Genomic DNA, 26,458 nt, shown 5'->3' with positions numbered 1-26,458 from the left:
AAATTTGGAAAACGACTATTTCTAATTTAATCTGGTCCGGTCCCTGATACGGCTGCCAAATTTCATCGTCCTGGTTTACCTGGAAGTGCCTAAAATAGTAAAACAGGGACCGACAGACCGACAGAATTTGCGATTGCTATATGTCACTTGGTTAATACAAAGTGCCATAAAAATATAATTTTGAGACCTTTCAATTGCGTTAAAAAAGAATGCCTATCTCAAAATTTTGATTAGATGTGTTTAGGAAAATGGCGGGTGTGGGAGGAGGGGTTAGTTTCCCTCTAATCACTTTCAACTGTTAAACCTACAAATACTTACAACCCTTTCCCTGAGGATTGTAGGGGCATTATCATCCTCAAATACGTAATTTTTTTACTTTTCGCTTGCGTTGAACAAAATGCCTATCCCAAAATTTTTATTGGATGTGTTTGGGGAAATGATGGGCGTGGGAAGGGGGTTAGTTGACTTCCAATCACTTTTGACTGTTAAAAACGACACTAGCCCTTTCAATTTCCAATCAAATGAACTCTTCTCAGTGTTTTAACGGCAACAAATGGCCATCGCAATTTCTATCACATGCATTTCGGAGAAATACGAGGTGTAGGGGGGTATCCACCCTCCGATCACACTGAATCTTAAAAAGGGCTCCAGAACTTCTGATTAGCAATTCAATGAGCCTCTTCCAAAGCTTGTACGATCACCCTTTCTATATATACCTTATGTGTCCCCAGGGCATAGCTTTAACCCCTGCTCTAAGGTCTCTACGTGGGTTGTCATTGTCATCCTCAAAGCTGTAATTTCTGGACCTTTCAATTACGTTGTACAAAATGGTTATCTTAAAATTATGATTGGATGTGTTTAGGAAAATGGCGGATGTGGGAGGAGGGGTTAGTTTCCCTCTAATCACTTTCAACTGTTAAACCTACAAATACTTACAACCCTTTCCCTGAGGATTGTAGGGGCATTATCATCCTCAAATACGTAATTTTTTTACTTTTCGCTTGCGTTGAACAAAATGCCTATCCCAAAATTTTGATTGGATGTGTTTGGGGAAATGGTGGGTGTGGGAGGAGAGGTTAGTTGACCTCTAATCACTTTCAACTATTAAAAAGGGCACTGGCCCTTTCAATTTCCAATTAAATGAGCACTTTTTGAAGTTTGTACGATAATCCTTTCTATACATACGTTATATGCCCCCAGGGTAAAACTTACAACTCTTGCCCTGAGGGCTCTGGGGGGGAGACTGTCATTCTCAAAAACATAATTTTGTGACCTTTCATTTGTGCTGAAAAAAGTGATAGAAATCTGGAAATTTTAATTGGATGTGTTTGGGGAAATTGTGGGTGTGGGAAGAGGGGTTAGTTGTCCTCTAATCACTTTCGACTGTTAAAAAGGGCACTAGCCCTTTCAATTTTCAATCGAATGAGCTCTTTTGAAGTTTTTAAGACAAAAAATGGCCATTTCGAGATTTCAATCAGATGTTTTCCGGAAAATATGAAGCGTTTCCGGGAGGAGAGGGGGCGGTCACTCCCTCCGATCACTGAATTTTAAAATGGACACTAGAACTTCTGAATGCCTATCCAATGAGCCCCCTTCGAAGTTTATCCACCCTCCCATCACCCTGAATCTCAAAGAGGGCAGTAAAACTTTTTATTAGCAATCCAATGAGCCCCCTCCGAAGTGTACACGATCACTCTTTCTATATAATCTTACATAGCTCCAAGGTACAGCTTACAACCCTTGCCCTGAGGGCTGTAGGGAGGTTGTCATCCTCAAATACATAATCTCAAAATTTTAATTGGATTTGTTTGGGGAAATGGTGGGTGTGGTAGGGGGTTTTTTGCCCTCCAGCCACTGTGGACTATTAAAAAGTTACTAGCTCTTTCAACTTCCAATCGAATGAGCCCTTTTCGAAGCTTCTACGCCAACTCCTTCGATACGAAGTGCTCTGGTCTAAAACAAAAATAATAATAATAATACATTGTGCCCATGTCCCTCTTTACTTAGGCAGTGCTATTGTACTGCCTATGATTTCTATTCGTTTTAAATTTGACTTGACTATTTACTGTAATTTCTGATTATTTTATTTCAATTTCAATATTGAATAATGATTGACTATAGTGGTTGGTATATAGTGATTGACATAGTGAGTGATGATGCTCAATTGATGCTTAAATTATTGTTTGATGTTTAGTACTACTCGTCTTTGGCTAAATGTAGCTATTTTCTTTTCTATGAAGAAAGGCTTTTTTTAAATAATTTTAGTACTTTTCTGATTGACACAGTTGTTTTCTATTGGATAATGAAATGGATATAGTGTAAAGCTTTTTCTGTTTTTGTCCTAAAATATCAAGATTTTGACCTACTATTTATGTCTTAGACAAAATTTTGCAACAGATCTCTAGCCCATAAGAGTGGCTACTACTTTCTGCAAGTTTTTTGAACCGCTCTTCATCGATCATCTTAGCGTGAAGTGTTAGAATAAGCAGTCGCAAGCAGTCACGGTCATACTCGCAAGTAGTGGCAATCGCAGTCACAAGAAGTTAAGAATGCAAGTAGTCATAGTCATAGTCACAATCAGTTGAGGTCGTAGTCACAAGTAGTTGCAGTCCCAGTTGCAAGCAGTGGCAGTTGAAACAGATGCAGTCACAACCACAAGTAATCGCAGTCGTAATTGCAATTAGTCGCAGTTGCAAGTAATTACAATCGCTAGTATTCGCATTCTCACGTAGTTGTATTCGCAAGTAGCAACTGTCGCAAGCAGTTGCAGTGGTAGTCGTCAATAGTTGCAGCTGCAAGTAGAAGCAGTAATAGTCACAAGTAGCTGCTGTCTCAAGTAGTCACAATCACAAGTAGTTATTGTTTCAGTCGCAAGTACGCACAGTCGCAGTCACAAGTAGTCATAGTCAAAGGTAATTATAGGTACCATTAGTCACAGTAGCAAGTAGTCACAGCTGTTATTAGTTGCAGTCATAAGTAATAGTAGGCATAGTCACACGTTGCTTCAGTCATAAGTAGTTGCAGTCGCAATTGCAAATAGTTGCAATCACAGTCGAAATTAGTTGCAATTGTAGCTGAAAGTATTCACAGTCGCAATCACAACTATTCGCGGTCAAAAGGCCAAAATCACAAGTAGTCACAGTTGCAAGTGTTCGCAAGTACTCACAGTCACAAGTAGTCAGACTCACAAGAACTCAATGTCACAGCCACAAATAATCGTCGTAGTTAGTTGCAGTCACAGTCAAAAGTAGCCGTAGTCGCTGTCGCAAGTTATCGCAGCTGCAATCACAACTAGTCGTAGTCAAAGGTAATCACAGTCACAAGTAGCCCCAGTTACAAGAAGTCGCAATTCGCACGTAGTCACAGTCACAAGTAGTCACAGTCACAGTCGTTAGAAATTGCGCTCGTGAGTTGTTGCAGTCAATAGTAGTAATAGTCACAAATATTCGCAGTGGCAAATAGGTGCAGCAGGAAGTAGTGGCCGCCGCAGTTGAAAGTAGCTGTAGATACAAGTAATAGTAGTCGCGATTGCAATTAGTCACAGTCTAAGTAATTATAGTTGCAAGGAATTTGAATGACAAGAAGTCACAGTCGCCAGTTGTCACAGTCACAAGAAGTCGCAGTCACATTAGTAAGAAGCTGCAGTCTTGAGTATTCAAAGTTGCAAGTAGTAGTAGTCACCAGTAGTCACGGTCATTAGCAATTGCAGTCACAAGTTGCAAGCACTCACAGTCCCAAGCAGTAACAGTCGCAAGTAGTCACACTCGCAGTTGCAATAAGCCGTAGTTTAAAGTAGTAACAGCCACTATTTTAAGTTATTGCAGTCATAATGAGTCGCAGTCACAAGTAGTCATAGTTGCAAGTATTTACAGTTGTAGTTACGAGTTTTCACAGTTACAAGGAGTCGGAGTCACAAGCAGCAACAGTCATTGTCACAAGAAGTTGTAGTTCCAAGCAGTGGTAGTCACAGTCACAAGTTATCATAGTTGCAACTGCAAGTAGTCGCACTCAGATATAGTTGCAGTTGCACTCTCAAATAGCTCCAGAAATATTAAAAATAGTTTCAGTTGTTAGTAGTCTTAGTCAAAGTCTCAAGAAGTCGTAGTTGCAAGTAGTTACAGTCAGAGTCACAAGTAGTTGCAATCCTATTTACGAGTAGTCACAAGGTCGTACGCGCTGACAGTCACATTCGCAAGTAGAAACAGACGCAGTCTCAAGTAAGGAGAGTTGCAGGGAGTTAGCGTCGCTAGTAGTGACACTCACAGTCACAAGTAGACACAGTTGGAACTGAAAGTGATTACAGTCGTAAGTAATTGCAGTTACAGTCTCAAGTAACTGCAGAAATAATGGCAAGTAGTTTAATTCTGTAAAAATCTTAGTCAAAGTTTCAAGCTGTCGCAGTTGCAAAAGTTACAGTCAGAGTCACAATTAGTGACAGTCACAGTCATAAGCAGTCGCTGTCGCAAGTGTTAGCAGTAGCAGTCGCAAGCAGTTGCCATATTGGGTTGGAAGTCTTCGCAGTGACAAGTAGTCGTAACCATTGTCATAAGTATTTTCTTTAACAAGTAGTCAAAGTCTCATGTAGTGGCAGTCGTACTCAGTCTCAGTACTAGTGGTAGTAGTAGTATTAGCAATAGTAGCAGCAGCAGTAGTAGTAGTAGTAGTAGTAGTAGTAGTAGTAGTAGTAGTAGTAGTAGTAGTAGTAGTAGTAGTAGTAGTAGTAGTAGTAGTAGTAGTAGTAGTAGTAGTAGTAGTAGTAGTAGTAGTAGTAGCAGCAGTAGTAGTAGTAGTAGTAGTAGTAGAATTAGTAGTAGTATTAGTAGTATTAGCAGTAGTAGTAGTAGTGGTATTAGCAGTAGTAGTGGTAGTAGTAACAGTAGCAGCAGTAGTAGTAGTGGTAGATAACGTTTCCTTGTTTCCCACTGTCTTAAAAAATTCCCTATTGTTCTTCTTGTTTTTGGTGTTAGTAGTTGTATCAGTAGTATTAGTAGTAGTCATAGCACTGTAAATACTATCAGTATTAGTAGTCAGAGCAGTAGTAGCAGCATTAGCCCAGAAAGTTTCAACTTAAAGCTCTTAGCTCTTCCTAAGATATTACAGATACACCCTTTTGATATCCTTGATGCACATAGTGTCTTTGATTTAGCTTTTAATACCCCTCAATATTCTCTTCAGTTTCCACTTTATCCCTCTTAGGCTTTTCGGAACCACTCGGCTTTAGATATTTCCCCTTTTCCCAAATTAGGACGGTAGGAAACAATGGACAAATTATACTCCTACCCCAGAGGATATGGGGGTCAGGCATAGCTGTTGAATCTTTCGACTATTTTGAAGAAAATATTCAAAATTTGTCGAGGGAGAGTGTCAAGGATGCATGCATATAAAAAGAGCAGGGAGAAGAGTTTCCTTCTGATCACTTTTTAACCTTAAAAATTGGCACTAGGACTTCCAATCTTTAATCGAATGAGACCCCTCCAAAGACTTTATGACAACTTTTTGGTGGCAGGTTCAACCTAGAATTTAAATCAAAATCTTGAAACGAAAATCAGATAAAAGGTTTGGTTAGAAATTGAACCGTTTATAAGCATTTCAAGTTTCTTGAAAACTCATTTTTATTATTCGCAATAAAGAAAAATGAAACTAAATAATGAAAAACTATAGTTGAATGAAACTATAGTTGAGCAAATAAAGAAAAATTTGCTCAACTATAACAATTGGAGGAACAATAAGAAAAAAAATAATAATATGGAAAAATTACTTGGCATTTGGAATAAATGGTTGGTCAGCTCTTCAACAATGAACTCATCCCTCTTCATTGCTTGTTGACTGGTTAAGCCAAGCATGATACGATCAACTGCTCCCATGTTATGGACTGCTGCTGGGTCCATTAATTCCTTTCGTAAACTGATATCTAAGAAAAACGGATATTATTTTCATAAAAAGGAAATGTGCTAAAACGGAAGTCACTTACTCGGTACCAGGTTTGGACTTCTTTGGATCTAATGCACATTTTAGGTATACATACACTCATGTGCCTTCTTATCTTCTCTATTGAAGAGTTTTGGGACACATCATATGTTGCATATTTTTCCTCGGCTCCTCCTTCACGCGTGCGCATGGGCGAATTTTTACAAACGGCTGGTCAAACTTGCGGTGTGAATGTAGGAAACCTGTAGTTCCCTTTGCTGATCACGTCCGTTTGTGGCGCTGTAATGTGTCCCATATTTTAGACAAACGCACATGACTGTATATATACCTAAGGAGTGATTTAAAGACGAGGTAGTTTGCTTTCTAATTTCAGTTCCCAAGATAGTTGGAGATATTTAAAAACAGGGTCGTCAATAGCTAATTTTAGTGCTCAGTAAAGTCGATAATATCATGTGTAATGACAAGGTAGAAGCTCCACGTATACAGGGTACCACTTAACTAACATTAAAACTTAACTAATCAAACAAACAAATTCTGTTTTCACTGTTTTGGTACTTTTCTGTATTTAAATAATATTTAAGACACTTTTTTTTAAATTAGTTTTTTTTACTATCTTACTAATAATTTGAAGTCATTGGACATATGTAAATTTTAAACAGACAAAATAATTTTTGTTTCCTATGTTGATTCCCCGAGTAAAAATATATTCAGTCTCTGAAAGTGAAACAGGAAAAAATGCCAAAAATAAAATATAAGGGACTATATTTTAAAATTGCTCAAAATTGCCAATAATTGCAGTTCGATATTTTGTGAGTTTTTTAATTAGTTATTCACAAATGGGGAAAACTGCACAATATATTTCTCAAAAAAAAGTTCGAAAAACATTTCTTTGTGCAAAAAAAGTGTTATATTTCAAAAGAATTACATCGCGTTTTTTCTTGTTTTAATTTTAGTCTCTGTTGGGAGAAAGATTGTCCTGCTGCCTATACTATAAACTGCTTCTGTATAGATTCCTGCTTGTCTATTTTGAAATGCTGGTCCATAAATGATTTTTTTTAACCGATATCAATAAAAAGAAAAAGTCTTTCTGAGCATTTTATTGTGGAATTAAATAAAAAAAGTTTTTTTAACTGAAAGTAAGGAGCGATATTAAAACTTAAAACGAACAGAAATTACTCCGTATATAAAAGGGGCTGTTCCCTCCTCAACGCCCCTCTCTTTACGCTATAGATTGACTCTTTCTCTCAACTCTACTTTTTAAACCAGTAAAAAACTTTTAAAAGCAAAAAAACAAACAAATAAACACGCATCCGTGATCTGTCTTGTGGCAAAAAATGCAAAATTCCACATTTTTGTAGATAGATGCTTGAGACTTCTACTGTAGGGTTCTCTGATATGCTGAATCTGATGGTGCGATTTTCGTTAAGATGTAATGACTTTTAAGGGGTGTTTCCCCTAGTTTCTAAAGTAAAGCACATTTTCTGAGGCTCATAACTTTTGATAGGTAAGTCTAAACTTAACGAAACTTACATATTTAAAATCAGCATCAAAATACAATTCTTTTATTTTAACTATTGTTATAAAAATTCTGTTTTTTAGAGTTTGGGTTACTGTCGTGCCAGGTCGCTCCTTACTACAGTTCGTTACCACGAACTGTTTGACTATTGCACTGTCTTGGAAAGCAATGCCAGCAAAAAACAAGAATAAACAAATTGAGTAAATAAAAGATCTTAATAATAATTTGTAACGATAAGTAGTTGCAGCCAATGAGACCCTGTAGATTTTTTGCTCCCCCTATATTTTGAAAAGTACCTTAGGGATATTATCATTGAAAAAACCTTTTTTTGGTAATTTTGAGAAAAATTTATTCCCCCTCCTCTTCTCATCAATTTAAACCATTAGTAATAAGTAGTTTACTTACCGTTGAATATAGAAACAAATAAAGGATAATAATACTTATAAATAAAATAAAACAAACGAAAATAAAATAATAATAATAAAGGATTATTTGGGACTCATTTCTGAATTTGTCACCGCAATTCAACTTAATTTTAAGGAATTAATTTCAATTTTCGTGGGTTAATATGTCAGCTCCTCCACTCCTCCAGATTTTGATTATTCGATATTTCGAAAAAAATAATTTTTTTGCTAATTAATGAGGCCTGAATTCAGCATTTGAAGAGATTTGGAATGTTGGCAATGTCTGACCTGAAAATGAAACGGAGGAGGAAAAGTCTCATTTGAAAAAATTGAGATGACGGTTTAAAGATGCAGCTTTTCTACATTCTGGCCCTCCCCTAAAGCAGTAGCATAATTTTATAAGAGTCCTGGGGGAAGGGGGGCAAAGTCATAACCAATTTTCCAAGTCAAGTGAAAATGACAGCAGAAACAGAAAATGAGCCATATAGTACCATAAAGGCACAGGTATACTAAAGAAAAATGATTTGTTTCTGTGGATACTTGAATTCTGTAGGTCTCTCTTAATTTTGAAAAAAAAAAAAAATCTGAAGACGCTAAATTCCAGCTGGGGAATAGGTCAAACCGAGGTCTACGGCGGGGGGCTAATGTCTCTCCTGATCAATAGCAAATTACACCCCACCCCCAAAGAGCAAATATTCCATTCCTTTATGGAATACAAATACAGCCTTGGACCTTCTATTTGAATTTCATGTTGAATTTGCTAAGCTTTTATAAGACATGTAAACGAGGCCTGAAACAGTAACATCTTGTAACCTTTTTAGCAGCAGAAATCTTGTATTAAAAGTATATGAATTTCTGTTTGTTAAGCGAATTATCCCAGTTTTGGTTAGGAAAATAAATTTTATTCAATTTGAATTGTTTCGATGGAAATTTACCCATGAAAAAGGTAGAACACTGATTAGGGTACAACACTTATAAAACTAGGGTAAAGAAGACATTTTCTGATGTTCACAACGGTGTATCTTGGGAGGGGGATTAAGGAGTTTGAAGCCCCTCCCCCTCAAAATGTTTGTTTGACTTGTAAAAACGCAATAAAAATACATAAAAGACATTTTGGCGCTTCTTTTTAAGTTTTTCATCCCCTCCCCCCAAAAAAATACCCCCGGAAAAAAATCCTAGACACGGCCGTTGATGGCCATGTCTTTTAGCCATCAAAATACTAGTGAACCTGCTTTTATTCTATTCTTCTTTTCTTCACAATCTTCTGTTGATATTCATTATATTATAAATCTCTTCTACAGTCAGTTCAATTGTAAACAGAATGAGAAAATAGGCATCTGCACCACGCGGATTACTGTTTGCATTTGAAATGAAAAAACGGGGTCCACAGAAAAGGGCCAAGAATGAAAAGTTTACAGATATTTTAGTACTGGAGCAATGATAAAAAAAATTGCCGTCAAAATAGTTCAATTTACTTACTTATTTTTAGCTGGTTGTGCCATTTGTCACATCGGATTAAATGACTCGGAACTAAACTATGACCAAATCTAAAAGCAGCAGCTCCAAAAGCATTGGCCGAGGTCGGGTTGACTGTATTGTTATACCCATAATAATAACCACGTCTTACAAGCTTCAAACCAAACACATCCATGACCTGAAATAAAGAGCCAAAATATTTCACAAAAAATCACAGTCACGTTTCGAGAGCCTCAAACCAAATGAATAGTAAAATATCTAAACAGTCATTCTAACCCTCAGCTAGCCCAAAATACCCCAAACTGTAATCAGCTACCCAAAGTTATTATCGTAGGTCCTCTGTTTTTTCAATTATGAGCAATATTCTCACTTAGGAATTTTCCGACAGAACAACCTCATGAACATCTTGAACGAAAATACACATGATGCCCCAAAACCAGTAACATGAAAGTAAACTCACCTAAATCTACGGTAATGCCAATTTTCCGTTAAATATTTACCTTAATCCCTCTTAATACCTCCTTAACTACCTAAAATATAATCTAATCCTTAACTCCAAATCCTTTCCCTTCCCTAAATCCCTCCTGAAATTTCTTCCTCCTAACTGAAATTGTTTGAAGTCAAAATTTTTTCTAATTTAAAGTGGGATTTCCATGTTCAAAATGTCATTCACGAGCTAATGCGTCTATCCCCCTTCTTAAGCTCCTAAGTGAGTGTTGGTGTCATCCTTTACAGTCTTTAGTGATTTATACATATACCCACCCTCATCTTGAATATACTTGCCAAGCTTGACTTCCTGGTATCTCCCAGAAATAGCCAGATGAAACTGAACCCTCCAAAGAACGCCTATCTGAATAATTTTCAAGGAAAAGGTCCGCACTATTTTCTTCTTTAAAAGCATGGTTAAAAACGTTATAGCGTGAAAGAATTAAATTGGGCCTCTTTTGTTTTTAGTCCTTTGACAGCCTATGGCCAATATATTTGTATCTACTTTTTTGGTCAATCTAACAGAATGTGAGTTTCACACAAAGGAAAATTGTTTGTGAATATTGTTTGATTTTATTCAGTTTTAAGTGTTTCAAGCTTGCTTTTAGGATTGTCTTGATTTTTATGAAAACGAGCTCGTTGGAATTTTCTAAGTTTTAAGTGTTTTTAATCTTATTTTCAAGCTTTTCTTGATTTTTATCAAAACGAGCTTGTTGATTTTTTATTCAGTTTAAGTGTTTTTAAGCTTGTTTTTAAGCTTATCTTGATTTTATATAATTAAGCCTGTTTATTTTATTCAGTTTTAAATGTTTTTAAGCCTATCTTTATTTGATCAAAACATCCTTGTTTGATTTGATTCAGTTTTAAGTCTTTTATAAGCTTCTTTTAATTTATTTTTATTTTTGTTTTTTTACATGCTCGTTTGATTTTATTCAGTTTTCAGCTGTTTATCTAAGCTTTTTTTCATTTTATTGTCACTATTTTGTTTCTTTACTCAAAAAAAGCTATTTGGGCCATCTGAGCTTTTGATAACAATAAAAGACAACACTTGTCTTAGAAAAACATGTAAACATCTTATGTCAACATAAAACACTCTAAAATAAAACCCAAAAAGCTAGAGAAACAGATAGACAACAGAAAGAATTGTCCATATAAAATCTGGCAAATCAAAAAAAAAAAAAAACTTGTTATGTTATATCTAACCAATTGAATACTGGAAATGAACTTTTAGTAACATATGAAATGTTTGTTTATATTCACTTTTGTTATATTTTTACATTGAAAAATATTTTGGGAGGGGGCGGGGGCTCATAACTTATGGTAAATGTAACAAATGAGCTGGAGTATCAACAACTTTTTACTGTGAGATGGTCAATCGTACAGATTCAATCAGAGTGGTATATAGGTTGCATTTCTGCCGTTATGAGCTTTTTTGAGGCGATTGTACATTTAATTTTTCAAATCGTTGCATTTTTTTGGGGGGACAGGGGGATCCTTCATTCGACAAATTATCACTAGAAAAGTGAAAAGTTCGGCGCATTTTCACATTTATGGCGGCGCAACTTCAAACCCGACATCTAATAACACAGAATTCGTGAGTTTTTATGGCACTTGGTATTAATCAAGTGACATATAGCGATCGCAAATTCTGTCGGTCTGTCTGTCCCAGTTTTGCTACTTTACGCACTTTCAGGTAAGCTAGGACGACGAAATATGGCAGGCATATCAGGGACCAGACCAGATTAAATTAGAAATAGTCGTTTTCACGATTTGACAATCTGGCGAGGAGGGGGGGGGGGTCGGTTAATTCGGAAAAATAGAAAAAATGAAGTATTTTTAACTTACGAATGGGTGATGGGATCTTAATGAAATTTGATGCTTGGAACGATAGCGTGTCTCAGAGCTTTTATGCTAAATCCCTACCAAATCTGGTAACAGTGGGAGGAGTTGGGGGGGGGGCTAAAATATTGGAAAACACTTAGAACAGAGGGATCGGGATGAAACTTGGTGGGGAAAATAAGCAGAAGTCTAGATACGTGATTGCCATAACCAGAACAGATCTACTCTATTTGGAGGAGTTGAGGGGGGGGGTAATTCTGAAGATTAGAAAAAGTGAGGTATTTTTAACTTACGAAGGAGTGATAGAATTTTAATGAAATTTAAAGTTTGGAAAAATATCGTGTCTCAGTGCTCTTATTTCAAATTCGGACTGGATCCGGTGACATTGGGGGGATTGAGGGGGGATCCTAAAATCTCGGAAAACACTTACAGTTGAGGGATCGGGATGAAAATTGGTGGTAAAAATGAGCACAAGTCCTAGATACGTGATTTTCATAACCGGAAAGGATCCGCTCTCTCTGGGGCAGTTGGGGGGAGGGCTAATTCTGAAAAATTGGAAAAAATGAGGCATTTTTAACTTGCGAAGGAGTGATAGGATCTTAATGAAATTTGATTTTTGGAAGGATATGGTGTCTCAGAGCTCTTATTTTAAATCCAAACTGGATCCAGTGACTTTGGGAGGAGTTAGGGTGGCCTAAAATCTTGGAAAACGCTTGGAGTTGAGGGATCGGGATGAGACTTGGTGGTAAAAATAATAATAAGTCGTAGATACCGGATTGAAATAACTGGAACGGATCTGCTCTCTTTGGGGGAGTTGGGGTAGGAGGGTTAATTCTGAAACATTAAAAAATGAGGTATTTTTAACTTACGAAGGAGTGATTTGATCTTAATGAAATTTGATGTTTAGAAGGATATCGTGTCTCAGAGCTCTTATTTTAAATCCCGACCGGATCCGGTGAAGGGGAAGTTGGGGGAGCCTACAATCTTGGAAAACGCTTAGAGTGGAGAGACCGGAATAAAACTTGGTGGGAAAAATAAGCAGAAGTCCTAGATACATGATTGACATAACCGTAACGGATCTGCTCTGTTTGGGGGAGATGGGGGGGGTAATTCTAAAAATTAGAAAAAATGAGATATTTTTTAATTTACGAGGGAGTGACTGGCATTAAGCAGAAAGTCCTAGATACGTGATTGACATAACTGTAACGGATCTGCTCTGTTTGGGGGGATGCGGGGGGGGGGGTATTTCTAAAAATTAGAAAAAATGAGGTATTTTTTAGTTTACGAGGGAGTGACCGGAATTTAATGAAACTTGAAGTTTGGAAGAATATCGTGTCTCAGAGCTCTTATTTCAAATCCCGACTGGATCCGGTGGCATTAGGGGGAATTGAGGGGGGAACATAAAATCTCGGAAAACACTTAGAGTTGAGGAATCGGGATGAAACTTGGTGGGAAAAATAAGCACAAGTCCTAGGTACGTGATTGACATAAGCGGAACGTTTCCGTTCTCTTTCGGAGAGTTGGGGGGAGGATTAATTCTGAAAAACTAGAAAAAATGAGGTATTTTTAACTTACGAAGGAGTGATATGATCTTAATGAAATTTGATTTTTGGAAGGATATCGTGTCTCAGAGCCGACCGGATCCGGTGACTTTGGGGGGGGGGAGTTAAGGGAGACCTAAAATCTTGGAAAACGCTTAGAGTGGAGGGATCGGGATGAAATTTGATGGTAAAAATAATCTTAAGTCCGCTCTCTTCGAGGGAGGAGGGTTAATTCTGAAAAAGAAAAAAAATGAGGTATTTTTAACTTACGAAGGAGTGATTGGATCTTAATGAAATTTGATGTTTAGAAGGATATCGTGTCTCAGAGCTCTTATTTTAAATACCGATCGGAGCCAGTGAAGGAGAAGTTGGGGGGGGACCTAAAATCTTGGAAAACGGTTAGAGTGGAGGGATTGGAATGAAACTTGGTGGGAAAAATAAGCGCAAGTCCCTAGATACGGGATTGACATAACCGGAACGGATTTGATCTTTGGGTAAGTGGGGGGGAGGATTAATTCTAAAAATTTAGAAAAAACGAGGTATTTTTGACTTACGAAAGAGTGATCGTATCTTAATGAAACTTCATATTTTGAAGGATCTCGAAACTCAGATCTCTTTATTTTAAATCCCGACAGGATCCAGTGTCATTAGGGGAGTAGGACCGGAAATCTTGAAGCGGAGAGATCAGGATGAAACGTGGTGGAAAGAATAAGCACAAGTCTAAGATAGGTAACTGACATAAACGGACCGGATCCACTCTTTTTGATGGAGTTGGAGGGGGGAAGAATAATTCGGAAAAATTAGAAAAAATGAGGTATTTGTAACTTATGAACGAGTGATCAGATCTTAATGAAATTTGATATCTAGAAGGAGAACTCTCATTTTAAATCTCGACCAGATCCGGTGACATTGAAGGGAGTTGGAGGGGGAAATCAGAATTCTTGGAAAACATGAAAATCGAGACATCTTACGAATGGGTGATCGGATCTTAATGATACTTGATATATAGAAGGATCTTATGTCTCAGATGCTCCATTTTCAATTCGAATTGGATCCGGGGAGGGGGGAAACAGAAATCTTGGAAACCGGAAATCTTGGAAAACCCTTAGAGTGGAGAAATCCTTTCTCTTTGAGGGAGCTGGGGGTTGTTAATTTGGAAAAAGAAGAAAAATTGAGATATTTTTAACTTAAGAACGGGTGACTGGATCTTAATGAAATTTTTATATTAGAAAAAACTCATGTCTCAGATCTCTTATTTGAAATCCCGACCAGATCTTCTGACATTGGAGGAGTTGGAGGGAGAAACGAGAAATCTTGGAAAACGTTTATAAATGTCGTAGACAAGCGATTGACGTAACCGGACTGGATCCGCTCTCTTTGGTGGAGTTAGGTGGTGGGGTTCAGTGCTTTGGCGAGTTTGGTGCTTCTGGACGTGCTAGGACGATGAAAATTGGTAGGCGTGTCAGGGAGCTGCACAAATTGACTTGATAAAGTCGTTTTTCCCTTTCGACCGTCTGGGGGGCTGAAGGGAGAGGAAAAATTAGAAAAATTGAGGTTTTTTAAACTTACGAGTGGGTGATTGGCTCTTAATGAATTTTGATATTTAGAAGGACCTCGTGATTCAGAGCTCTTACTTTAAATCTCAATCGGCATTAACCCTCTGATTTTCCTTTTCAGAGGGTTAATGCCTGAAAGCAATCTATTGATTCTTAGAATTTTGCTAGAGCTCATACCATATGAGCTCTTGGCTCTTCCGACCTCGTCCCAAGTGCCATATGAGCTCTTAGCTCTTGTTATTTTACTCAGTTTGAAAGCAATATTAATATCAATTAATAACAATTAATGCAGACAAAATTACTTTTAAGTTAAGGATTGATCTTCCGCGATGTTGATATAAAGAGTCTAGCGGAACAGTCAGATGTACTTTCTGGGATATCCCCATCACCGACAATGAGCGGTAGCCATTCAGATATAAGTAATTTGCTGCATTTCTACATACATTTAACGTTCTAAATACGAAATCCCCTTATCATTGACAATGAGTGGTAGCCATTCATTATCAATCTGAGCTTTTGCCTGTAATCTCGAAGCTCAAAAGGGGGACGTTGTGAATTTTTAGTCAAGCCACCCAAAGTGAACGGTCTAAATATAAAATCACGTTTAACATCCTAAATCAAACGTTTTAAATATAAAAGTACCTTATCGCCGGCAATGAGTAGTAGGCATTCAAATATAATTAGTCTACTTCATTTCTACGTACGTTTAATGTTCTAAATATAAAAGCACCTTATCATTGACAATGAGTGGAAGCAATTCATTATCAATGTGACGTTGTGAATTTTTATTCAAGCCACCCAAAGTGAACGTTATAAATAGAAAATCATGTTTAACATCCTAAATCAAACGTTTTAAATATAAAAGTACCTTATCAATGACAATGAGTGGTAGCCATTCAGATAGAAGTAATCTGCTGCATTTCTAAGTACGTTTAACGTTCTAAATTTAAAAGCACCTTATTATTGACAATGAGTAGTAGCCATTCATTATCAATGTGAGTTTTTAGCTGTAGTCTCGAAGTTCAAACGTGGACGTTGTGAATTTTTAGTCAAGCCATCCAAAGTGAACGGTCTAAATAGAAAATCACGTTTAACATCCTAAATCAAACATTTTAAATATAAAAGTACCTTATCGCCGACGATGAGTGGTAGCCATTCATTATACGTAATCTGCTGCATTTCTGCAGCCACGATGCGTCTGGCTTCATGATAAAGTCTCTCATCGCTCCAATGCGGATTTAATTCAAAAAGGTGATTAGAAATGCGATTATGTTCCCTCATCCATATTGTATGCATTGCGGCAAGACCTGCAACGAAAATGGATGCCAATTATGCTTGATAAATACTTATTCTTATTTACTAAACTCCTTTTGTGACCTCTTTATGCTAAAAAGGCTGATTTTGATAAAGAAAAGGAAATCGGAGAAATTTCGGTCTCAAAGTTCGCTGTTTAAAACTGTGCATCAGACAGTATTGTAGTTCAAAATGGTGCTAGTGTCTAAAGAAAAAAACTATCAACACCATCTAGCGTTTGGGGACACTTGGAATTTTTTTCAAGCATCTTGATCATTTTTTGGTCAGGAGCTGAGTTAAACGCTCATTGATACCCATATTTTACCAATTAAATCAATTGTTCTTTTTATTACACTGAGAAAATGTGAAGTGTCACCAGACACTAGATGATGTTAATAGTTTTTTCTGTCGACACTAATGCCAGTTATCACTTATAAGTTACCCACTAGAAAGCATTTTCTAGATCTTTATAGAACCTTTAGAGCCCCCAAAGTAGAGATTGGTAGGATGTAGGCCAATGTAGACTGGGTGAATTCAATGGAGCGGGGGCAATAGAACATTCAGATATATTTCCTAAGATTTGGCCTAATATCAACTAGGTTTCCCACTTTCTCACAGCCAAAACCAAGTAAAGACATAATAGAATAAAAATTTTTAACACGTATGCTTGACAGAATGGGGTTACGAGGGTGCAACAAAACAGACTTTGGATATGCTAATCATCAGATTCTCTACTTTCACCAATTTGTCTTTTTCTAAATATGAGAAAAAAAAATATTTGGTCATTCTTTCCAAACATTTGAAAAACGTGCACTGAAGGCGAGGTTTTGGTATAGGTAAGCCGAAGGGGAGACTGAAGGGTAAGGACAAAAGCCCTTAGTTTGGACACTTTCATCAAATGGATTAAAAGTTCTTGTTCTAGCTAGAATCCGGCCTATAGTGCTACTTTGACTAAAAACACTGGATAGCAGCTTGTTAATTTCAGGGTACAAGCTTGCTTAAGCTACCCCCCTCCTATTCATTATAAGATTTTACTAATAGTAAGATTTAGCTAGCGTTATTTGAACCAATCATAATTTTTAGTCATTCTCAATTTTTTTTTTACTAATTCTGATTGACTTCAAGTGGCTCTAGCAAAATGTCACTATTCATAAAATATCAGCCTTTAGTCCTGAATAAAAATTTCATGAGTTTTTCATAAATTTTTTCAAATTTCATATATTTGATTTTTTAAATTTCATATATTTTTGGTTCTCTGCAGAGGATTGATTTCTGTTGTCGTAGTGTATTGGTCTTAAGCAAGCAATGTCCCTCCTTGTTAACGGCATACATGGAAACACCATCATGTTTTCTATGCTAATTCAAAGATTTTCATGAAAATCTAAATTAACAGCCAGCAGGGGTAACGTATGGAGGGGAATAGGCGACACACTACCCCCAATGTTTTCCATCAGTCGGTTAAAAATTTTGAGTAAAAAGATAGAGGTGTGAAGTTTCAATATTTTACTCACAGAATTTTCTTATTATGGATAATATTAATCAGCTTATTCGTAAATAGCCATGAGCTTATTGGTATAAGCTGATGGATATATATGAACAAAACTGGTGAAAGAAGACGAGTCTTAGCTGCCAAAAAAAACAGCAATTAAGTAAATTTAATAGCAACATAACTAAAACAGTCGCTTAAAACTGAAAAACCCACCGGTGAAATCTATTACCACGCCCCCTTCCCCTAAATAGATTGGATAGTAATGCCTCTGGCTATCGGTATTAGGCCCAACCTGACTTGACACTTTTACCGAGCGTTTGTTTTACCGAGCCTTTTTTGTTGGTGCTACTCTAGTGCGTTCACACTGGGTGGTAAACGTATTATCGTCGTAACATTTTATCGTCGGATATTCTTCAATCGATGAAATTTTTTTGGTAAGTATTGTTGAAGCAGTTGTCTGTTAAGCAGGAGCAATTTTACGACTGGCTATGCCGCATTTGTTCATCGGAAAAAGTTTTTTTGGATTGTTATTAAAAATAGCTAAATAAGCGACACATTTGTCTCCCTTCTACACATTGATAAATACACTGCATGCCCCCCGTACGCTCGTATGAATTTATTGAAAGTACAAGTACTGAAGGGGGGCAGTTAAACTAGAAGTTATTCTGAAAACCAATAGTTAGTATCTACACAATGAAAAAGAACTCAAATTTTGTTAAATAGTATATAGATTAGCACTATTTTTATATTTATGGTAAATAGGCTATGACTTGATTAGGGTCATAGGCAGGGGCTAATTTTAGCCAACCCCCTAACACTTTAAACTTCCTCCAATTTCTGGGAACTTCCTAATCTAGTTATTTAGCTTTTTTGTAGCAATTTTCCTTAGAAATTCATTTTTTTCATAATATACTCTCTACACACACTGTCTCCCATCAGCAATCATCAGCAGAACAAAAACACGTGCGTGTCCGCATCCATTTAATTTCATAGGCCAATCCTGGCATAGGCGTTAAACTAAACATTCGTTTACTTTGCCGTTTGTTTACTGCGGTTCCATCGATGTTCGTTTTATTGGGTATTTTTTTTTTGCCGCCCAATATTTGCATGTCAATATTATCTTATATATCTTTAAGAATTACTCGTTAGAAAAAAAAGCTCTGTAAAAAACGTAAGTGTATCTCGGGACTTTTAGCCTACTGATGTTCAGAAACTTTAAAGTTTCTTGGCTACCAAATCAGCAAGCTGCTATCCCAAACTCAGATCCAAAGAGGGCCGACTCGGGTACTGAAAAACCGTCTTTAGTACTACCAAAAATTCTTGCATGATTTCAACAGATATAACAGGTTATTCTTTTTTCTGAAAAAATATACCTATGAAGCTTGTTATTTAAGCTATATGCACAATGTGGGCCCAACAGACCTGGGGGTATAATTAGCTGGTGAAATTGTATAGTCGCGATAGAACCCACGACCAGGCCTGGATTTACCAACAGACCCACTAGTCCCAGGTGTAGGGGCGCACAATGTCAGGGAGGACAAGAAAATACCCCTGAGTTATATTTGCTTAACAAATACTGGACTGATGTGATATACCGCCAAAGTGCCAGGTGGACTTCTCTACCGCGCTGCCTATTCACAGAAAAATGATAAAAAAATAAAATAAACAGGAGTTTCGTGGCCACTTGTAAACTGTCAGATGTCTCCCAAGAATGATAGCTGAGAGCTTAGTGTTGCCTCTCTCTTTGATTACTTTTGGCTCATCAGTTGCATTCTGTTCAGTGTTTCTACTATCCCAGAACTTTCGGGGACTTCCCTAAAAATCTCACAAAAATGGAGCAGTAATAACGCTCCGGAATAGGAGTGTCAAAGCTTTAAATCCGACCATACTCAAGAACAAATGTTACGACGGAAAATTTTTTCTGGATTGTGCTGTATTCTGGCAAAATAAATTTTCAACGAGAGCATGGTATTCTCAACACTGCTTAGCATGTATTCTGGCAAAATGAATTTTCCACAAGAGTGTGGTATTCAATCAACACTTTTTTTCAAGTAGAGCTTCTTGGTTAGACTCATGTGTGTTACTCACACCCGAATGACCCAGACACAAAAATATTTATTCCAGTACGGTCCGAGAAGGAGAGCTTCTCGGTTAGACTCGTATGTGTTATTCTCGTTCGAATTACCCAGACACAAATATATTTATTCCAATGCTGCTCCAAAAAATAAAATGTTAGACACTTCTTTTCTTGATAGTATATATACCTGGTTGTTCGTTGGTTCTCATATCTCCACCTCTGAAGCAGTACATGTTCTTAGAAGTCGGGCGACATTCTCCTTCAAGCGGATGATCCAAGGAAGGTAGTAGGGATTTTCGAAATAATAAGTCTTTGTACTTCAGCTTTCCTAAAAAGAAAAAAAATTCTTTTAATGCCATTATGCCGACAGGTATACATACTTGATATACGAATACTAATATGTTTACATCAGTTGTAATGTTTGTGGGCTTTTTGCCCCGGTAATATGGTGCAAAGTTACCTAGATTTTTGACTGTAGTACCTCAAAAAGCTGTATTTGACATTTTTTGTCAAACTGAATTTTGTCGCTCACGCCCTTAAACTTGGAAAATCTTATTTAAATTTTTTCTCACTCAGATAAATTTAAAGGTAAAAAAACGGCTTTAAATTAACTAAAATCAAATTATAATGGTCTTAATAAGAGCCAGATGAAAACGAAGGGAGGCCTACAGATACTTACAGATTTAGATTTTAAACTAATCAGAGAAAAACAGTCTTTTGACCCATCTTGGGCCTATAAAGGGGGGGGGGTGGATGTAATAATAGTAGCCCTCCTAATTTTGTTGCTTGAGAGATAGCATTGGCGAAGGATAAAACTATAATATTCAAATTACCCATCTTTCCCAAGTTTTAATGTCATAGTCATGCATGAAGCCAAGTATAAGTAAATAAAGGGATTTTTGGACAGTAATGGAAATATTTTTAGATGCCTTTTTATCCTCCATACATGGGTATTCCAGCATATATCAAACGAAATCTGTACCCGTGGAATATTTTTGTTAAGCTTTGAACACTCAATGAATTGGTTTAGGTTAGTTTTAGTCTCCTTAATCCATTAATCGCTTAATTCCTATGATGGCTCTCAATACGCTCTTTAATATGCACATTATGCTCTTTAATATGCTCAATATGCTCTTTAATATGCTCAATATTTTCTCAATATGCTCACTAATCTTAATCCCCATATGACTCTCAATATGCTCTTTAATATGCTCATTATGCTCATTAATATGCTCAATATGCTCTTTAATATGCTCGTTAATCTCTTAATCCCTATATGGCTCTAAATATACTCTTTAATATGTTCATTATGCTCTTTAATATGCTCATTAATATGCTCATTATGCTCTTTAATATGCTCAATATGCTCATTAATCTCTTAATCCCTATATGGCTCTCAATTTACTCTTTCATATACTCATTATGCTCTTTAATATGCTGAATATGCTCTTGAATGGGCTGAATATACTCTCAATATGCTCATTAATCTCTTATCCCCATGTGGCTCTCAATATGTATTGAGAATTTTTTTTTGTATCTCATTTTTGTGCTTGCAGAAATGTGAAATATAGAAATATGAAATACCTGAATTAGGAAGTACGTGGACAATGCCTAATCTCTGACATATATTTTGATTAAAACACATCTGTCTATAAATAGTAGCTTCCTAACTTCGAAAATGATATAATAGGTAGCTTTAGATACCTGGGATTGAATAATGGTTGGGACTGGGCTAGTTAGGATTGGCTGCCTACAATCTAAATTTTTTTTTTTTTTTAACGTTCAAGCTAACCTGTTTAATCCTCGCCTCGGACTGAATTTATACATCGTGTAGTGTATCTATAATTTAGATAATCTGTTTTAGGTTTAAGATCTCATGTCCAAGATTGGAAAGAATTTTCAAAGCTTAGGCTCAAGCTTAAAGTGTGTTTTTTTTTATTATGATCCACTGCTGACTATCAGTGCATTTGAAATTGTTAGTGTTGTATACGAAAGTTAGTGGAAAGCTTATTATGAGAATTTAGACGAATTCATTGGTGAAACTATCCATTTTCTCGGAGACATTTATAGTGACTTAATTATTAATTAAAGGAGATATTTTTCTAATGATTTTGCAGTGATTTAACTATTGAATTGGTAATTGGCTGTTCACCTACTAGGTATCCTACTAGGTACGATATGCCTTTTTTAAGATGATAAATCAGAAAATTTGAAACCAGAAACCACAAAATAAATGCATCAAATCAACCAGAAACCCGAAAACTGATAAGCCAGAAAATCAGTGTATTGCTACACATACCTGTAGATCCTAGTTCTTTTCTTCACCAGCTCTTGGACATGAATAGCATATAAAAGTCAATATTGAACGTAATCCCGAAGTTCAAAAATGGGTATCTCACAGTCGCTGCCTTATTTTGGATATTTGCCAGTATGTTTCTTGTTAATAGGTCATACCATTGACATATTTAATTGTAAAAGACGACAGACAGCATGTGTTTTACCAAGCCTCTTGCATCTACTTCTCCGTGCCGGAAAAGTAAAGGCTTTCTCTGCCATAATAAGCAAAGGCTTTCTAAGTTGCTTGAAGCAGGCTGTGGTTTAGATCAGCTTATCAATTGCTTGATTGATTGCCACGCTTCTTTCTCAACGCCTGACGGTAACTTACCTAATTACGTAATGGAAAAATGTGATTAGGGGACTTTAATCATGTCCTTAAAACTGAGTTCGGTACCGCAGAAACTTCAGTTGAAAACATAGCTTGATATATGTGTTGTTCTTAAAGCTTGTTAGCTTTGTTCCCTGTCAAAAATATAGTTCGACATTATTGACCTTTCTTTCAATCATGAGATTATTGAAATTTGGATTATTTTGGATTAGTGGATTATTTTGATTTGGATTATTTTGATTATATTGGATCAGTGGATTATTTTGCTGAACATTCAGCTTTGAATCGAAAAGACTCACCGAGTTTATGCAGACGCAATGCTGAGGCTTCGTCTTCAGTGCTGCCATAGACGTTGGATGCATCCAGATATGAAGTGATCTGGTTTATTTGGTCCCTAGGACCAAGAGAGCAGTCTTCATGTGGTGCTGGTGTCGATCTCACAAATTCTAGACATCTTACTTCATATTTCTTATAAAAAATATCGAAGTCGGGTACTTCAATTGGGAGGCATTCTGGATGCTAGAATTAAAAGAAAAAGAGTTAATTTTCAAAACTGCTATTTTTATTAGGGTTGGAACTGAATCAGTATTAGCAACATCAAAGTAAGTTGTTTGACCAGCAATGCTTTATTCTGGCATAAGTGCACATAGACAGGACTTTGAGGAGGGATGTGGAGATTTCTCCAAGAAGAGGAAGATGTTTCTAAAAGCTTATCTTAATGTAATAAAAATTTCTTGCAGGTTCTTCAGACCGGTCTTAGGAGGTTATTGTTCCTATGCAGATATGTTATAGAATAGAATAGAATATATTTATTCACTACAATAGCCGGAGCTAGCATTAGCATGTCATGACAAAAATAATTTTTACCTTCAAAAACACTCACAGGAAAATTTAAACAAACATTATATTAATCAAACACATGTTAATCAAACATTAAATATTAGTCGCGTCAATATTATTAAAATGACGGGTAAAATATGGAACAAATGATTTGCGATATCTCTCAGTACTATAGGCTGAGCAAGTCAGTAACTGTGGACAATTCTTTTTTATTTGTCGGAGTCTAGTAACTGGTCCTTCAGTTGGGGGGCTCTCAAAGTTGGTTAGTAGACGACAATGAGTTGGGGAATTCAAGCAATTTAGTCCAAATCTATATGTTAAGCCATGTCTACGACTATCAAGTGAGTCCAAATTGAGCTGTTTCAGTGCATCCTCGTAAGTTGAGTAGTTTTGTCCAAGTATAATTTTTACAGCTCTTTTTGTATTGTCTCAAGTCTATATGTTTGATCTTTTGTCAATCCCGGATGCCAAGCAGGACATGCATACTCAAAAGAAGGTCTAACATAACTGCAGTATACAGACTTTACAACCTTAGCTGGTGTACCAAATCTTTTTAGGTTGGAAAATGAATGTAAAAGCGATTCGCCTTTTTTTAGTCAGATAGTCAACGTGCAAATTCCATCTTAAATCATCGCCCAAAAGTATCCCAAGTATTTTAACAGTTTTCTTTGTTGGAAGTATGGAATTATGAGAAGAATGGTTGTTACCCTTTAGGAAGGAAAACGTCATATAAGAGCTCTTAGTTTCACTGACCGTCAGTTTTACCTTTCCTAATTCAGCTTTTAGATCATGATAGATTTTGATCAAGTCAGACTGTTCAGTAGTCGGAGGGCTTAGTCGCAGTGATAAAACAGTTAAATCATCAGCCTAACACGTCTAGATACCTAGAAGCTCAAGTGCCAGCTTTAAGCAGAGGTTTATTGTTCGCTCTTTACCTTTTATCCAGATATATTTCCGTAGTTTAGCTATGTTTGTTTCGTATTTTTAGTGTTACTGTCCACATTTTTGTTCTGTTTATTTTATTTTGTGCCTTTTTGTGGACCGTTGAATGTTCTTTTGGGCAACGAATACACAGAATTGAACTAAATACTATCTCTATAGCATTCTTGCCAAATTTATGAACTAACCCTCCATATTAAAAATAATGAAGATCAGTGGCTCACCATCAAGTAGTTGATGGTGCTGCATATCGTTGATGGTGCATGCATAAGATAAAATATGTAACTACTTACTGTTAAGCCTTTCGGCACTTTAACACTTCCGTCACTTGTGCAGCACTTTGGAACACTCCCATTAAAGCCACGAGTTGCAGCGATTACTAAAAGAGGAAATTAAAAGCACTAAAGTAAAAAAAAAAACATATATAATTGTCTCATAGCAGATGCAAGCTATAAAGTACGTTAAATTCATAATGCTTATTTTTTTACGTAGTTTTGCAAGAAAATCAAATTATTTTTAAACTTACATGGGAAAAGAAAGCATAAAGCTTGTTTTACTAATCACTATTAAACCAAGTTGTGAGCCAGAAAAAAAAACACGAAACCTGACTGATACAACTGTATAAAATTTTAGCCAGAAAAAAGAGCATAAATTTCTAGAGTAATGTCTTAGAGGTAGACTATTTTCTTCTCTGTGGTAAAATTATAGCTTATATTTAAAAAAATAAGAATTTTTAAGTCCAGAGGTTATTACCTAAATGTGATCAGTAAAACACATGTGATCAGTTAATTTGATTAGGTATTCCGAAATTTCAAACAGTATTCAGAAAAATGCAAAAAAAAAATTATTTGAAACCTCCAAAGCCAAAATAGAATGTGCTTATACGCACAATCAGTGATTGCTCAAAATAATGGATTGAAATAAAGATCATTTAAAAAGAACCACTGTGATCAATTTAAGACAAACATGTTTCAAGACATAAAAGATTCGCTGACTCTAGCCTTACAAATAGGCTAGAGTCAATCTCAGCACCTATAAGGTAAATTCACACTATCCTGTGAAATGTAATGACAATATCTTTGGTATAAAACACAATAGTTCGTAGCTTTTTATTATTGATATTTATATGGATAACTATGTCAAAGCTCACACAACAAAGGCCCATTGCTTTCATAGCCCTCCTCCCTCCTAGGAAAAAGACAATCCAGTACAAATAGTCATTGGGCATCCGATAATCTCCTCAGATCAATCTTCAAGACCAGTTCCACCAAGAAGACTTTTTCTTCCCACTTTTAATTTTTTATCAGGGGTCTTTCCTCATATCTCGGTTGGAACTCTAAAAGTCCGGGAAGATCGAGCCCCCCGCCTCCTGTTTCCATGATCTTACTGGCTTCAATAAATCCAGCTTCGGTAATGTATTCTACAAAATACACTGCCTCATGGTCAGGCACCGGCAACAACTAGTGGGTGATTGGTGACTCACAGGGGCACCACAAGCAGGCTGTCACCTCTGCCCCCTAATTAAGGATTTGCTACGGTTGACATTATTGCTACCTATTATAGTAAAGTCAATATTTTAAGTTCACAAAGAGACTTTTCAGCCCAGAGTACTATCCTTTACATTTCTTGCCACAACTCGTCGATTTTTTTTAGCCATACATTCATGTGTTACGACAATTCAACGGCTGTAGTGAAATATTGCAACCCAGACACTGATAAACATACCAAAAAAAAATGATTTTTTCCAGGTCTAACGGATTTTCATCTCTTTCAGCATTGAGATGAGCCATCAAAACCAGCTCTGTTGATAAAATAAATAAACATAACATAATGAACATAAAACTTAAACGAAAAAGCTTACAAGTTAGGTCATGGTCAAGAAACTGACCAAACTGCATCAGCATAGTTGTGAACTGGGAAGGTGGAGTGGGAATATTTCTATGTACTAGGGAGCTAATAAGCCTTGGTGAAGGTAAAGGAACGTTATCCACTGAACGTCGGAAAGACTCAATACCTAAAAAAAAAAATTGTAAGAAAGAACCATCGTTCCTGGATTAAAAATGGTAAAATTGAACCATCGTTCCTGGATTAAAACTGCATTTGGCAAAAAATAGGAATAAATATCGTTTAATATCTATAAAACAGTTCCCACTAAACATCAAAACAAGTCAATAGCTGAAAAGAAAAGTAAAAAAAGGAAAAAGAATACGGCATTAGACTTTACAGTCCCTAACGGTGTTACTGATCTCCGTTTCTTGGCCCTCAGCCAGGAAGTGCAATGAGGGGTTGGGGGCCAACCATACTGTGCTTTTGCACACCCTTCCTGTTTACCTTCCCCAGATTTCTCCAGGTACCTATTTAGAGCCGGGTCGACTCTGGCTGAGTCACACCACTGACCCCGTCCCAAAC

The 26,458-nt window shown here is 36.6% G+C and overlaps 1 protein-coding gene across 1 annotated transcript in view; it reads right to left on the bottom strand.

The window, feature by feature from the left end:
• LOC136040182 (peroxidase-like) overlaps positions 1–26,458 on the bottom strand; it is a 99,566-nt gene that overhangs the window by 27,087 nt on the left and 46,021 nt on the right. The window contains exons 6-12 of the mRNA XM_065724332.1: positions 25,911–26,063; positions 24,343–24,428; positions 22,570–22,789; positions 19,793–19,933; positions 15,875–16,053; positions 9,328–9,502; positions 5,759–5,911 (exon numbers count right to left, since the gene is read on the bottom strand). Coding sequence (XP_065580404.1) covers positions 5,759–5,911; positions 9,328–9,502; positions 15,875–16,053; positions 19,793–19,933; positions 22,570–22,789; positions 24,343–24,428; positions 25,911–26,063 — 1,107 coding nt within the window. The remainder of the gene's footprint in view (positions 1–5,758; positions 5,912–9,327; positions 9,503–15,874; positions 16,054–19,792; positions 19,934–22,569; positions 22,790–24,342; positions 24,429–25,910; positions 26,064–26,458) is intronic.

The sequence above is a fragment of the Artemia franciscana genome, chromosome 20 (genome assembly GCF_032884065.1).
Source record: "Artemia franciscana chromosome 20, ASM3288406v1, whole genome shotgun sequence".
In the NCBI taxonomy this organism is placed as follows: domain Eukaryota; kingdom Metazoa; phylum Arthropoda; class Branchiopoda; order Anostraca; family Artemiidae; genus Artemia; species Artemia franciscana.
The sequence above is the reverse complement of the archived record's forward strand: the minus strand, read 5'-3'. Positions and strand labels throughout refer to the sequence as shown.